Genomic DNA, 16642 nt, shown 5'->3' on the forward strand with positions numbered 1-16642 from the left:
GCCTCCTTATCCCTGTAGAGTGGAGAGGTGGAGAAAAAAATAATTGTGCAGGAAAGCTTCTGAAGGGGGCGGACCTGGCACGCTCCAAGCATGGCAGTAGCTGAGAAAGGGGGCGGGGCTGGGGAGGGGAGGAGAAGCTGGCCCAATGCCCAGGGCTCTGTGCCAGGCTGATCCAGAGGTAGGGCAGCCAGACAGGCAGGCAGCCGGGTGGGTTGACGGGCAGGGTAGGGGCTGGAAAGGAAAACACAGACCTGCTGGAAGATGCAGGACCAGGCAGAGCAGATGCCACCACCAAGGGGTCAAAGTACTGGGGAAACAGGACAGCAGGGACACCGCTGGAATGTATCTCTGGTCCCTCAAACATGGTTTTTTAAAGGTATGCAGCACACACACACCGTCCGTGTGCTCCTGAACTAATGCTGAGGACAGGAAGCAAATTCCGGGGAGAAACTCTGGGACAAATCATAGTCCCTCTTTGGAAGGCTCTTGTACTGTGTTTAAAGTGCTCCTGGCCCGCCTGGAATCAGCGAAGACGACGGGGATTCATTAGGCTTCTCAGATGACCAAGGACACACACACATCATTAACCCAGCAATAGCAAGTTCCAGTTGAAGAAAATCAGATTCCAACACCGAGGAAATCAGATGTAGACACTGAGGTCTAACAGAGTCCTAAATAGTCCCTCTCATTTTATAGAAGGAGAAACCGAGGCACAGGAAAAGGAAAGAGACTTGGAAACCGAGGTAGGACTAGAACTCAGCTCTCCTCCCAGGCTGGTTTCTGCTCATCTCACCAAACTTCGGTTCTTTCTCTCTGACAAGAAGTGTTAACACAGCAGAAGCTTGTATAGCCCCAATGTCAGCAGCAGGAAAAATGCCCATATTCTGTATGGCTAAGTGCGTGCCAACTGGCTTTTATTGCATGCGGCTCCAATTTGGGCACAGGATTTAACTTGCAGAAGAGCTAACTACACTATAATACGGCTGGATGATTGTCAGAGAGATTTGTTAGCAGGGAAAAAGTATAGTCACCAAATATTGTCTTGCAAAATTTCATCTTGGTTTGGGATAGGCAGGAGTGCAGAGGTGACAGGCAGTTGGGAAGGCGCTACCTGGTGTTGGAGAGCAAGCAAAGGAGGAATAAATCTTTTGCTCAATTTACTCATCTCGGAAATACATGGTTTGACTAGAGAGCCCACTTTTTTCCCTTGCCCATCTGGGCAGCGCCAGAGGAAGCCAAAACAGAAGCTAAGGCAGCGTAGCTCTTTCGAGACAAATTCCAAGTCAGTCTGGGCCAATTGCCACTCCCTGCCTCCACAGTGCTCTCTCTGCCTAGAATCCATGCGCTTTCACCTGAGGGCTGCCTAGAGCCCGAGATGGCCTCCTGAGCTCAACAGATGAAGTGCGAGGTGTGAAGGAGCCATGCACTAAACCGGATGCATGGAGACAAACAGGAGAGGTGCCCACTGTGAGTAGCACAACCCTGCTGGTGGAGGGAGCAACGCTGTGGGTAAGAAATGAACCACTGGGGACACCACTCACCTTCATTCTCTGGCCGGTAATGGGAAGCGTTCCCAGGATCTTCCCTCAGAGTGGGGGAGGCTAATACACTCTGACAGAGGGAAAGGTAGAGGGGGCTAGAAAGACCTCACGGAGAGACTGATTTAGCTTTCATCCCCTCAGTGGAGATATCAGCATCTCTTGAAGAAGCTTTAGACCCAAAAGGTCTGGCCTCAGGGGCCAGAGACCTGGCTGAGGATGGAGCTGACACTGAGGGGAAAGTACTACCAAGGTGTGCCTCAGAAATGAAGCAAGGGGGCGGCAGGGTGGGGGGTCCCTCCCCTCATGAGGGACCAGCAAGCTCTGAAGCACAGCTCCAGGCTAAGATTTTGAGGCAGAGAAGCAAAGAAATGAACACTAGATCAATCTTAACAGAAACCTTCTTCTCTTCTTCTGCAACTCACAATTTGCACTGAGAAAGACCTTGGTGTCACTTGGGCGCTTCTTGGAATTGCTAGTTTTCCTGTGAAAGGATGGGAATGTATGCCAGTAGACGCTGAAAAATACAATTCACCCTGTTGGTGGGAAGGTGCTCTGGTTGTGTTCCTCCAACAGGAGGTTAACAACCTCAAGGAATTCTCTCCTCCAGCTGCCAACACAGACCTGTTGGTGGTGGAAAACTTCAGGAGCTGCTGTTTCTTTCTAGTGGGTAGTGCATCAAAACAATTCTCCCCTGCCACGGACGCGCAGCCCTGAGTTCTGCCCCGGCTTGGGCGGGAGCGACATGCCCTCTCTGTTAAAGGCCTGTCTCCCCAGCCCCAGACTCTGCCAGGACGTCCCATCAGCGTCATGCGAGATGGTTCTCACCATCCTGGGCCAGGAGCAGGAGCAAGGGCTCGAAGAGCCGAAGGGACCCAGGGCGGCGAGGACAAGGGGGAGCAGGCGCGGCAAGGCAAAGGAGAAAGAGGTGCCTGGAAGGGCGGCAGCAGCTGAGGGTGGGGGAGGGCTGGCAGCAGCTGGGGGGGAGGAGGGGAGTCCTCATGAACGGGCAATTGAGAAGGGCCGAGCAGCTGAGCGGCCGGGCTGGCGTCGCCGGGCCTGTGCCCCACGTGGGCCGGCCCCTTCCCCCAGCCCCTCTCACCTCAGCCGGCAGAAGCCGAGCGCTCAGCCCCCCAACCCGGCTGCTGGGTGGGCCGAGTTGGCAGAGCACAAGGAGGGGGACCGAGGGTGTGCCCGGGGCCCGCGGGGGCCCGGCGGTCTAGAACGTTCTGCCGCCAGAACCCCCTCGGCTTCCCGACTCGCCACAGCCGGTCCCACCCGGCCCAGGGGGCCCCGGGCTACCCGCGCAGGGCCCGGAGGGGGAGGGGACAGCCGCCGGGGGCTGCCGGGTGGGGGTGGGGACCAGGACTTTGCCCTTTGTCTCTCTCTCCAGAGCCACCGGCCGAAACCCGACCCCATCAGCGAGCCAGGCAGCCAGCGAGGGGCAGGCTCCCCCTCTGGGGTCCTTTAGTAAATCCAGACCCGACCTCCCTGTGGTCAGGGCTGTGACTGAGGTGGTCCTGTGGGGGAGGGGGCTTCCCGCCTGCAAACAGGCCTGCAAGCATTTAAGTGGGAACCGGTTGGGGGTAGGGGGCTGGAAGTGGGGCCGCAGAAGCAGGAGGGGAGAAAATGGCCCGGGAGGCGGCATTCCTTAGAGACCTCGGCTGGGCTGTGGGAGGAGGCAGGACCCGGGCCGGGAGGCCTCCCACTGAGAAGGCAGGAACTGAGGCCTGGGAGTGGGGTGGGCTGGGGGCGCGGAACCAAGAGGCCTTCCGGGCCTCGAGAAAAAAGACCCTCCTCCCTGGGCGTTCTGGGAGCCACTATAGAAAATTTATAATCAAAGAGTCACACCTCCACGCAGAGTAGGGCATTTGTCTGGGGGTGCAAATGACATTCTTTTGTCCGCCCTCTTGGGGTGTCATCAGTTAAAGATAGTCTTATTAATAACTCACATTTACACAGTACTTCAGCAAAGAGGCGGACACAACAGCCTCTTTAGGGTTTACAATCCACACTCTCCTATGAGCCTAGAACACATAAGAGGTTGATTTGAGCCTCTAAACCACAGAATATTGAGAATATTTTTACTTTCATTCTGCAACTTAAAAACAGGCTCAGGGGTTAAATGCCTAGTCCCAAGTTGACACTAGCCCGCCAAGTGTCACCACACCATGAAGCCTGCTCCTGCTCACCAGGAAAAGGTAACTGGGTTCTCGCTCCTCAAAAACATATATGAGCTATGAATTATGATTCTGTAGGCTTGTAACAAAGGTTAACTCTTTGTCCTTTCCTGCTAGGAGGAGGCAGGGTGGGAGGGGAAGCCACTTGGGCCCTGCCCTTCCCCCCAGCCTCCCATTTTCCCCAGGTTTGAACCTAAACAAAAGGAAAAGGGAAAGAAAAAAAAAAATCAACCTAAAGCTCCAGCCCTGGCACCTCCAAGAATGCCAAGAAGCTCTTAGAACTCAAAATACATACATACCCAGTTTATTTTCCGGGTTTAGGAGATGGGGAGGTTTCAGATGGCAGGAGGCCCAAGAAGATACTGACCCCAGATCCCAAAGTGTACCCACATCTGGCCAAATGGCAAGCTGAGATGGACATCTGAATCCTAAACCACTCAAGTCCTTCTCCAATTCATTCAACTCCCTTTCTGTAGGTTTTTCATTAAGAGAAGAATTCCCATTTCCTATCACAGCTGCCCAGACACAGGGAGAACACTCTTAGTTTTCTTCAACCAGTCAAGATTGCCTGAAAATCCCAATGATGAGAAGAAAATACAATGCAAGGCAGGTATAAAACATCTAGAGTCAGGAGACTCAGAACACAGGAAAAATTAATGCCAAGCATGTTTTTATTTGCTAACCTTATGCTCTCCCCCAAAAAAACATTCAACTTCTCTTAAAGGATCACCTGCTCCCACCTTCTAAGAGAGCTCAGCCTTGAAGGTACAAAGGTCTGAGTTTGAATCTCAGCACTCCTTATTCAAGGTACAACCTTGGCTAAGCTACCATAACCACTTAGAGGTTCAGCTTCTTCTGTGGAATGAAGACTAATGCCTGCAGGGTTCTTAGAAGTCAAAACAGGAATAATGCCTACATCTGAGTAAGGTACTCAATAAATGCTTATCATTGCAAAAGGCACTCATCTTTTGACCTACAGCACAAAAAAGATGCTCAATAGGGGAAATAACAGCGACTATTCAGTATCTACCTAGAGAGGGGCTCTGCTCTCCCCACTAGGATACCACCACTCTCTTCCAGAAGAGTTATCACCCCACAAACATCTCGCTGCCTGCCCAGTTTTCTCCCGAATCCACTCCTATTTTTTCTGCCCATCCTTCGAAACACAGCTCACACTCACTCAAAGCCTACCTCCTGCTAGTTCCTGAGGTTGTGTGCCTCGCATTGCAGCCTCTTGGTTTCTGTGGTCCCACAGCTTTTCTTGGATCTAAAGTGAAAATGCTGGGGGGCAGGAATGTTATCTTGCACCCTTTTTGTGCAGCTCCTTCTCCCTATGTCTCCATTCCCTGCCCTGAAAAAGACCAAATAATGCTAGATAAAAAAACCAATGAATAATCAAATATTTAATTCAGGAGAAGGGTCAGGCAAAGACTCCCATTTTATATAAAATGGGGAGGCAACCACCATGTAAGAAAATCAAAACCGATGATGCAAATATGGCTGGAGGGAGGTAGGAATGGGGTGTTACTGTTTATGGGGTACAGTTTCAATCTTGCGAGATGAAAGGATTTCTAGAGATAAGTGGAGAGGATGGCTGCACGCCAATGTGAATATTCTTAGTACACCTGAACTGTATACTTAAAAATGGTCAATTTTATGCTCTATATATTTTACTTCATAAAATTGTTTTAATTATTGCTTACTAATTTTAATATAAAATTTAATTTTTAATTTAAAATTAATTTTTTTACTATGCCACAGCTTATACAAAAAAAAAAAAAAAAAGGATAGAGGAGGAAACCTAAAATCTCCAGGAGAAAAATGATCTGATAAAGTGTACTTCCTTGCATCTCCACACTAAAGACTAAGGTCTGTCTTTGTATTATATCTTGTCCTTTGTATTTCTGGTACCTGGCAGAGGGGATGTCAATAGCAGACTCTGAACAGATAAAAATAAGTGCATGCATGCATACATGCATGAATAGAGGTACCAAGCTTTGGAGCAATATGCAAACTATCAGATGTCTAGTTAAATATTTTCTTACATGATTTAGTTGTAAATATGTATTTTTAAAATTATACCCCACTTCATCCCCTAAAATGGCTGATGACTGAATGGCAAGACCCCCACACACTCAGACTAAAGTGGCTGACTGTGTGGTGTTTTAGAGAAGAGAGGAACTTGGGCCTAGACAGGCACTATTCTTCTAGTTAGAAATTCAGGGAATTCCCTAGGGGTCCAGTGGCTAAGACTACACTTTCAATGTACAGGGCAGGTGTTCCATCCCTGGTTAAGGAACTAAGATCCCACACACCATGGGGCACAGCCAAAAAAAAGAAATTTAAAGGAAACTACCCAAGATGGTCGGGGCAAGGGTGGGAAAGTGAAATAAAGATGATCTGAGAGATCTGCGAGATTGTGAGGTTTGTGAAATCATTTTATTCCCCCTCCTGCCTCCCACAGCTTATTATTCTGGACTTATATCATTCCAGCCTATTCTAAAAAGTCAGCAGAAGCAGCTTTGAACCAAATGGTAATAAACATTAGGAGGAAACCCCTCTATATAAAATGAAACTTCAGCCAGCTAGATTTTCCCTTCTTCCACATTAAATAAAAAGTTGCTGGAGTGGACGTGAAAAGATTTTTCTTCTGAACCCTGCTGTCTCCCCAGCCAACATCTTATTTACATCCAGTCCTCACTCAGAACAAACTGGCTGCAGCCACCAACAGCCACGTCTGTGAAGGATCGTCTTTGCCCTTTAATTTAGGGTTCCGTCTCCAAATCCTGCCAAGGCAACTGCTCTCTATTACAGTTGGACTTCTCCTCCCAAGCAACTTAGAGACCTGGAGGAGGAAGTGGCATAAATGTCTAATTCTGAATAGATAGCCCCAACAAGTTTACTCCACCCAATAGCCCCCACTTGAGTTCCTGTCTCCCCTCATTTTCTCCTCCTCAAGAGTACCTAATGGAAAGTTGACAAGCCCCAAGCAATCCCAAATGCCACTCCAGAAAAGAGGCAACACACATCATTCCACATAAACTAATTGTAAAATCCTTTATAGTAACTGATTAAAGTCACAAGCCTGTTAAATGGTCAAAAACCACATCCGGATTGAAAGCCCTACCCCTCCCCATCCCACTAAGAGAAGATTCAGTCCTCACTCTCTGGACTGAGATGTGGAGAGGGACTCTAAGTCTGTGGGTAGGTATGCTTGTACCTTTTGAGCAGAAAGGGCTGAAGAAAGGAAGTGGACATGAAGGTAGGTCCAGAGTACACCTTTGGAGAGTATTTCCAGACCAGGGAAACACACTGAGACCACCACGGCCTTGCCATCTAAGAGGGCACAGGGAGGGGAGCCAGGGATGCAGTCACTACCTCTCAATCCAAGGGACCCCCTACTCCTGAATGCCTACTTTGTTAGCTTAAGAGCAGAACTTCAAGACAAACATGCCCATCTCCTACCAGGTAGGGGAAGCTGCTTATTTCTTCCTTCCTCAGCCCTTTTAGAGGACTTAAGAGTCCCCTTCACCCAGAATTCTCACAGCACCTACCTCATCTGCAGAATTAGGGGAGTTCTCCTCTCATCAGTTTCCCTACCCTACAAGCACCTTTGACAGTAGCACCAGAGTAAAATTTCAGTGAGAAACCTGGTCCAGGCTGAGGGCATCAACAATGGAAAATATGCTCTATTCTCCTAAAAGGATGGTTAAGAGACAATGGTAGGGCCCATATCTAGGGATTCTTGGCAGTTGCCCTGATGAGCTTCATCTCTATCTCCCAAAAGGTGGCCTTTCCTTTTAGCACACAGGTTATCAAAAGCATCCTACACACAAATCCCCTTCAATACGCCTATCCATCACTGTTCCACATAAAATGCACACCATACTCACAGAAGTGGACTTGAACACCTTACCTACTGCCTTCGGAAAATAGCCCAATGGTTACACCCGGTCCAAAGACAGGAGGCACAAGTCCATATCGAAAACAAAGGATAGGAATAGCTAATGTGTGGTAGCACCAGTTTACAGTTAAGGTAATGGTGGCTCAAGGAGATTAATTAACTTTTCCAATTTCCCACTCATTGCTGGACTCCAAAACTCTCCGGAGATCTCTGGCGACACCTGGAAAGGTGTCCACACTTCTGTAGGACTGAGTGAGGGACCTAGAGAAGGACGTGAGACTCTGACCTAACAATAGTGCTTCCTCTCTCCTTGAGCCTCAAGAATTCTGAAAATGATTCCTGTCCTCCCTGCTCCTGTTGCCAAAGAACTCAGACTCCATAAACAACCTTTACACAAAACAATCTTTTAAAAATTTCTAAATTCTCTCATTTCTCCTCTTAAAGATTCTAACTATATCCAATTAACTAAATTAAACCATCCAATCAAACTTCACTCAGACTTAACATTTTCCATTCCAACTGGCCAAAACATCTGGATGAAAAACTAATTTTTTAACTGAACTAACTCAAAATGAGTAAAAATGAAGCCTTCCTTAACCCACTTTTCCTAAGGAAATGTTCAAAGGATTGACTAACATCCACAAAACAGATATGCTGTAGAGGGAAAGAGAAAATGAAAAGAGATCCTTCACTTCTTCTGTCTCCTCTCTAACAGGGGTCTTCTCCACAACCTCCCCCACTAAACTATGAACAAAGTTCCCACCCATCCTGACCGATCACTTATATATGCCTTTAGCCCCCAAAATGCCACTTGTCTAATAAATCAGACTTGTCCTTAGGGGTTTTGAAAATATCTGGACAGTCTAGTAAAAAAATTCTTTTTTTACTCTTCCAGTTATTGGCTCTGTATTTCATACAAAAGCAGTTTACTGGTGGCTCGCCATGCTCTCTGCTCTCTGCCACACGACCAGAACATCAGATCCTGGAAGCCTGGACTTCTGCACGGTGGTGTTTGTTCTGTATACAGTTACATTTCAGCGTTTCGCAATCAAGTTTTCTCCAACTATATTAAAATGATGAGGTCCAGACCTACTCTTCTCCTGTGATTTACCCATAATCAACACACATCTTATTTCAGCAGTCTGCATTTAGGCTGAAAGGTTGTTCAAGCCTCTTCTTCCTTCACTCCATGCCACTTTATTGCAAACCTACTGACTGCAAAGGAGAAGCAGGTCTTACAAAGCTGACTCTGCTTGTTCAATACTAGGATGACCCCTTGGACCTGCTAAAAAGTACAGAGCCCCCTGTGAACAAACTCCAGGTTCTCCTACTGGAACACAGTTAACAAACCAAGGACTGGACATCTCCCTGTTTGTGCTGCCATCACAGGCGCTCTCCTGGACGATTGTCTTCCAGCCAAATCAAATCAATTTCCAAAAAAGCATACATTTTGATTCCACGTTTTTTCAAGGACAGACCTTTTATTTCCTTTGACAGACATTTTAAAAGGTATGGACTAGACACAGGTGGAAATGGCATGCAAATCTGACGTTAACGTGGAGTCAAACACTTGATGGATCTCCGCAGCCTCACCAGTGGCCAACTGAAAGACCTACTGTCAATCATTTACAACTAAATAAAACCCATGGTAGATCCTCTGGTTACTATTACTCCCTTTGTTATTGTTTCAGTCAGCCTTTGGGAGGTGGGGACACACAGTCCATCTACTAAAGATTAAATATTATCCCACTCTGTTAACTCTTCAAGGTTCTATGCCCCATGGCTAAGGGCCTCAGGTCTATGGGTCAGGGCAGCAACTAGAGGCACTTCCATTTTCTCTCCTCCTCTCTCATCCTCTTTTCCCCGGACCCGCTCTTTTCCTGTCTCCTCTGCCTCTTCACTCCACATTCACCCACCAGCCTTTAGCTTTTGCCTTAGAATGGAAAGGTCTTGAGACAGCGCGGGTGCTAGAAGGTCTGCACCATGGGGCCTGGGACCTCTCCCCGTGTGGAAGGCCGGGTAAGCCGCGGCGAGGTTTGGGATCTGGGGGCTCCCAGGACCAAGACGAGGCTGTGGGCCGATGCGTCGCAGCCAGGGGTCTCGGGGACCCTGGGAAAGGAAGCCCTCCTCGGAGACCCAGGCCTGCGGCTGTTCCCGGGCAGGGGCTGGCTCAGAGGCAGGCGGGGGCCCCTGCGCGGAGCGGGCAGAGATTGCGAGGCCGGGGCTGGGCTGGGGCTGCGGCGGGCGGGGAAGGGTTAGGGCAGCGGGGCCGGCGCGGGCTCTCCAGGAAGCGCCTCCAGCGCCGCCTCGACTTTCTCTGCTTTTTGAAAAAGCGAAGGGAAGGCAGGCAACTCCGAAAGCAAAAATCGCCTTGCCCTGGGCTGAATCTAACACCGTCTTCCAAACCTGGTGTCTGAGAGCCCCTCTCCCGTCGGTCGCAGTGCGCCTCCGGCCGCTCCTCTTTAAAAGAGAAGCGGGCAATCCACCCCAACCCCCATCTCTCTTTCTTTTTTTTCCCCGTCTGGAATTTCCAACCCAGGACTAACTCGTCTGATTTTTCCAGTCTCCCCTGCTGCTTTTTTCCTCCCCTTTTCTCTCCCAAACACTCCCATCCCAAAATCTAAGCTGCACTTTCTGGAAGGCATTAGCCACATTTTAAAAATCTTTTAAGAGGATGGGGAGCGAACAAGACAGAATTTAAATTCTAACAGTTGGCGAAATGTCTGTTCTTCAAACGCCTTTGGTTCATACGTTTATTCTAATGACAACATGACCAACACCAACACCACCCCCTACACACACACACAAATCAACACACGTATAAATAACCTATATCTCTTCATCACAAAAACCCTTAAACGTCTACAAATAGCACTTAGGTCTCCTTTTCACTTTAAACCAGATCTGAAAAAAAAAATTTAGTGTTTAAAAATTTTATACTCACAAGCCTATCTCAATGGTGCCTTTGTCAACTGTTGTTACACATTATAGAATAAATAAGCTAAAAAAAACGAGGCTTAAAAGTACTCAAACACATAAAGTAAGATTCAAATGACATATATTAAGGTAATTTTAAAAGATTAGATGCTCTGAAGCTTTGAATCAAGATTCTTCCAATGATTAACGTCATGTATTTCACCTCTAAAACATAATTACAAGAAAGAACATTTTGCTCTTGTTCCAGCAAAGTCTATGCCATTACAATTTTACATTTGGACCAGTTAACTATACTTTGAATAAATTAGTGATGGGAATTACAATTCTTCCACCTCTTTACGCAAAAGTTCTCCATCTGGGAAATCACTGAAGTAAAATTTCATCTACTTTGGGTTAGAAAGCCAAGGGTTCTGGAAACCTACAGCTCTTCCAAAGGACAGTCTTATACCACTGTCTTTAGCAAAGTCATCTTCAAATACTGAGCACTAAATGCTAAGTTAAAGATTTCTCTAGCAGTGAAAAAAATAAATTTGCAAACATTTACTTTCTAGGTGACAATTAAAATGGAAAGAGTGAATTGATTCCCACCTTTTCTCCAAACAGTGCAGAAAAATTAAGAATCAACTGATTTTTTTCAACTTATTTAAAACTCAAAAAAACTGCTATTAGTTAAGAAAACCTTTTTACTAAAAGTGTAAAACTATTTCTACTTTCAACTTACTTGTTGAAGACCTGGTCAAATGTACCTTTCAGCTATAACCACTATGGCAAAAGTGCCTGCAAATACTCCCACTCTAGTACTTTTCCTCCTTTGAAGTTTTTTTTTTTAAGACATTCCCTTGCTTCTCTTATAATTCATTTCAGCCCATAAGAACAATTTTCCTTAAAGGCAAACCCATTCCTGAAGGCAAAATTTTTGTCTGTTTTGAATACACTCAGTGATCCAATTATTTCTTCAGCGTCTCCATAAATCACTTAAAAATATTTGTTGCCATTCACAACCCATCCCTTTACAGAGATTTTTAAAGCAACCAACTTTTAAAAATTAAACTGTACAATCAGAATAAAGTTTGAATACATACTCTTCTGAGTTCTCACACTTCATTTGGCTGGAAGACCATTTTTGGTGTGTTTTTTGAATAGTTAGAAATACAAAGGAAAGTGTTCAATTAGCCCACCTCATTTTAAATCAGAAAAAAACAACACTAACCTGCCTAAAAAAATCAAAGTCTTCATCTTGAACACATTTCACCTAGAGAAATGGAGTACATCTTTTTTTTCCCTTAACAACACCTTTTATTTTGATGACACCAGGTGACAGGAGGTATGCTATCTTTAGGCCACATTCCTCCAGAAAAAGTCACACACAGTGGTCAATTAAACAAAAATTTAATTCCCTTTTAAGGAATTTTCTTCCAAAATACCCAAGTCTCATTAGGATGACACCCTTTTACCTTCACTACTCAAGTGTCTCAAATTTAAAAATAAATAAATACAAATGCTTTCCACAATTGTTTCTAAAATGTTTTTGCTTTCCCTCCTTTGTCTTAACACTTGGCAGTAAATTTATATAGATTCTCAACAATAAGCTGAAACTCTTGACTAAAATTCCAACACTGACTAAGAGGGTATTTGGAAAGGTGATCTCAAGAGAAATTTAATGCCATTCATCTAAAAAATTCAATTTAATGTTTTCAGTGTTAATGTATATTGTTCATTCTCTTGAGTTCTTAAAAAGGAACAAACTATTTATCAAATAGATACAAGATTAAAACAAAATATATTAATACTTCAAAATCAGTTACTCAGAGGGAACTGCTAAAAAATATTGTATCTTTTGCTTGCTAACCCCCATCCTCTAAAAACAAAAACAAAACAAAACAAAAACAAAACAAAAACCCCCCAGGAACCCCCCAGAAGGTTTTTATGAATTTCTTGGAAATCTTTAAAGCCATAGTTCATTTGGAACTGAGTACATCAAGAAGAGTTCTCCTCTATTTTTAAACAGTGAAAACAACACACACACACACACACACACACACACACACACACACGCCCCACATATATATATATGCACCATTGTTCATTTTGCTTAAAATACATTAGTCATAGTTAATTAACTAGTTCCTGTCCTATACATCCACAAAACTAAAAAAGCCAGGAACAAACCAACTGAAGAAATACTTTTCAGACAGACTGAAAACACATACCACAACATGCTTCCTCAAAGAACACAAAATGATAGAGCAAACTGACTTGAGGAAAACAAACCTTTTTTTAAATCCTAAAACTTCAAAAATTGATTCATTCTAGAAAAATGAAGTGCCTTACCACCACTCAGAGGAACAAAACACAACTGACTCAATGTTTGTGCTCAAAAATTGTTTCAGGAAGGGGGGAGAACACACAAAAGTTTGAATATGGGTGTGGAAAGGAAGATTTTGTACCCAGTCCTCACAAACCCCACCCTTTCCCAACTCAAAGAAGCTCTCAGTAATACATTTTGGAGGGAACAAGAAGCAGCCTAAAAATGGCTTTAAAGCAAGCAGATGGCTTAGGAGAAAAGATCCATAAAATACAGAGCACCATGAAAATTAAAATATAAATGTTTTGGGTTCCATTTCATCACATTTTGCTGTTTTTCTTGCTTTTCAGTTCATTCCCTTTAAAATTTAAACCATCCTTTAAAGCAAAAGGAAAAATTCCACATTATTCAGAATTCCAGTTATTCTGGTTATTTCCCATCAACAAGTTTCAAACACTCAGCTTTCAGTTCAAAAATCCACTATCTTCTCAGTAAATCTACTGATGTCAGTGTACATACTTCTCTTATTCCCATCTCCAGGAAATGCTTCCAAATAATAATACTTTTTTTTCTTTCTTCTGCTTTTATTGCCTCTTTATTCCTTAACCATAATTGCCTTTCCAATAACAGAGTATTTCAAGCACTGGAGGTTAAATCACAAGCTCTATAAACATAGTTACAAGTCATATTGATCATCTATAGATACAACAGTTCCATGTTACTTAAATATCTCAACCTAAAGCACTGAACAGATTTTTCTCACATTAAACTTTGTAGATCCTCTTAACTACCTTCAAAAAAGCACAGTCACCCACGCTTCCACCCTCTCACCCAGAAAAAGCCAGGGACTATCCTGAAATGCAGCAAGTTTCCAGTTGAAATGAGGGGGTGGGGGTGGGGGGGGGAGGATCATAGATTTTCTGGGGACTGCAACACGAGAGAAAATTCTGCACTGTCAACACGTTTAAAGTGAGGTTTGCAGAAAGACTCTGCCCTTATACTTCCCAGCCAGAGTTCAATGAAAGATATGAACCATGAATCAGTTTTGGGGATAACATGATAGAGGTACTCCCTTTGCTAAAGAGAGAACAGGAAGGTACTGAACAGTCTCTTTCTTACACACATACACACATACACACACACACACACACACACACACACACACACACACACACCCATTCATCCAGGGAGTTCTAGACCCTCCAAAGAGCCCCAGCTCACAGCCTGAACACAAAGCTCTCACCCCAGATGGTCCCCTTGTAACAATGGACTGAAGGAGTGGGGGTGGGGGGCTCGGAAAGGATAGTACAGCCAAAGCGTATTTGCAAAATCCAGTTGGAAGGGGTGGACTAGGTCTGAGGGGAGGGACTAGAGGTAGGGGTCTGTGAAAAAAAATTATGCCTTTGCCTGTTCCAGAAATATAAATAAAGCGCAAGCATAGAATTCTTTAGGGGGCAGGAACTCATTCCACTTCCCCTAGGAAGTCAAAGGGGACCCCTCTCCCAATTCACTTAAGAATTATGGTGAGAGAAGGGTGGAAAAAACAGGCCTGCTAAAAAGTTGCTGAATGTCCGTGAGTCTAAACTCTTAAAAAGATTTTTAGCTTCCCTACAAAAATAGCCCCACACACCTGAACAAACTCCAAAAGGTGTCTCCCCTATTGATCTTTTCTCCCTTTACTTCTCCAAGTAACATCTCCTAGTCCACCCCAGCCCCAGCTTTTTTTTTTTACAAGCTGTAAACGACCCATTACAAGATCTTAGCCAATCTTCCCTCCCTGCCCCCAACATCCGGAGTTGGGGGTAGGAAGGCCAGTAAAGGATTTCTTCCCCTGGAAACACGATGGACCCCTAAACACAGTCTCTCAGCATCCCCAGGCTGACCCCTCCCCAGAGAAAAGCTCATTCCTACCTTTGTTTTTTGGGAACGGAGTGTTCAATCTCTAGGCGTTTTCCTTGCAGCTCCACTTTCCCTACAGATTAAATTGAAAAAGACAATATGAGGGCTTGGATAGGGGTTAGGGGGCGGGAAAAGGAAGGAGAAAGACACTAGGGTGATTCAGGGGTTACTGGGATTTGAGATCTTCCTAGGAATCCAGGTAGTGGGTTCCGCAGCCGGATGTGAGAAGGTCGCTGGAGGAATGGTGGACTCTATAAATTCATTATCGTGTTTTCTGAATTTGTGTTTTGTTCTCTCACTGAAGCTAGCTGAGTAGTGGACGGCTCTGGGAGCCGGATTTGGGAGATGCGAGGGCGTCCGTGTGGGCCGGCTACCTTTCCAGCTCCCAGATGTGGGGAGAGGGGGCCGAGAAAGGGCTCCCCGTTTCTCCTAAACTGTGTGGCGGGGGGTGGGGGGGGTGGGGAGCAGAATGAAACTTTATTTTCCTGCCTAGCCAGGGAGAAGGGCTTCGGGTGGCGGGGCGGTCACCTGTCGGGACCGGCCCGGAGGCGAGGCCCGGGGAAGCGGAGCGGGGGCCCCGCGGGAGGGTCCCCGGCGGCCGCAGCGCGCGCCTCTCGGCCCAGCCTGGGTCTCGGGAAGCAGCATGGCGACCCGCCGCCGCCGCCGCGCCACCCCGCTCACGCCCCACTTTCAAATCAAAATGGCTCAAGCCCCGGGCCCTGGGCGGGAGGCGGGACCCCGCTGCTCTCAGGTCGAGCCCGAAAGCTGCAGTCCCCACGGAAACCCTGGAGATCGGGAAACGAGCGAGGACCCTTCCCCGCCCGGAAAGGCCTAGGGCGGAGAAAAGGGAGGGAGTGCTGAGGGGGGGGGGGGCAGCCTTGGACATCGAGGGCCTGACTTAGAACGACGCCCACGCGGTGGTCGTCTTGGTGGCGAGTTCCCCCCCTCCTGCCAGCGGGGGCTCCCGTCCCGTCGTTGGGGGGGTACGGGGATCACCTCACTAAAACCTCCAGCTCTTCATCTAGGGCTGGGAGGGACCGGCGAGGGGTCAAAGGGGGAACAGAGAGGGCGTCGGAGGAGGTGGGTGGAAGTCGGTACCCAGGCCAAGCCCCGCAGGCCGGGAGCAGAGAGGAGTTGGCGGGCAGGGGAAGAGGAGGAGCAGGTCCCCGTTGTTCAGGCGGTGCTTTCTCCGGGGAGGGGGTGGACTCTTACCCGAGAAAGTTTCGATGGCCTTCATCGCCCAGTGCTCGTCGGGGCAGTCCACGAAGGCATAGCCGGATTTGACCAAGAACTGGCCGCTGTAGGAGATCTTGTGCTCCGCAAACACTTTCTCCAAGTCCGCGGGGGTCACGCTCTCGTTGAGATTGCCGATGTACAGCTTGTTCATGGTGGCGGTCTCGAGCAGGACGCGGTCCCGGGCAAGGCCGAGCAGACGGGCGCGGGCGGCGAGCCTCCTAGGCCGAAGCGGGAGGCGGCGGCAGCAGACACAAACTTTCTTTGCACCCCACCCCTCAAGTTGTCCGGAGCCGGGGCGGGGAGAGCGGCCGGAGGGCGCGCAGAGGTCGCGGGAGAGTTCGGGGAGGCCCGGGAGAAGTGCCCGCGGCGCGCTGGGAGGCGGACGACGCGGCGCGGCTCCTTCCCTTCTGTCCGAAACCCCTCCGAGCGGGCTAGTGTGTCACGTTTCTCCGCGGCCGCCCTGGCGCCGCCTCTAAATAAAATCGACTTGAAAAAAAATGGAGCGGAAAAAAAAAAAGGCAAAGCCACGTGGTGAAAGCCCCCACCCACCCTGCAGGGGAAGACCCCCGACGCCTCAGGGCCCTTGGGCCCTCCAATCCAGCCCAGCCTAGCAAACTCCCACCCTGGGGGGTGGGGGGTGGGC

At 47.2% G+C, this 16642-nt stretch overlaps 1 protein-coding gene across 2 annotated transcripts in view; it reads right to left on the bottom strand.

Moving 5' to 3' along the window:
- Positions 1-16150, bottom strand: part of IGF2BP1 (insulin like growth factor 2 mRNA binding protein 1) — a 39566-nt gene extending 23416 nt beyond the window's left edge. For both annotated transcript variants that reach the window (XM_068977031.1, XM_068977030.1), the window contains exons 1-2: positions 15976-16150; positions 14776-14836 (exon numbers count right to left, since the gene is read on the bottom strand). In XM_068977031.1, the coding sequence (XP_068833132.1) occupies positions 14776-14836; positions 15976-16150 (236 nt within the window). The remainder of the gene's footprint in view (positions 1-14775; positions 14837-15975) is intronic.
- Positions 16151-16642: the final 492 nt, after the last annotated feature.

The sequence above is a fragment of the Capricornis sumatraensis genome, chromosome 8 (genome assembly GCF_032405125.1).
Source record: "Capricornis sumatraensis isolate serow.1 chromosome 8, serow.2, whole genome shotgun sequence".
Taxonomy (NCBI): domain Eukaryota; kingdom Metazoa; phylum Chordata; class Mammalia; order Artiodactyla; family Bovidae; genus Capricornis; species Capricornis sumatraensis.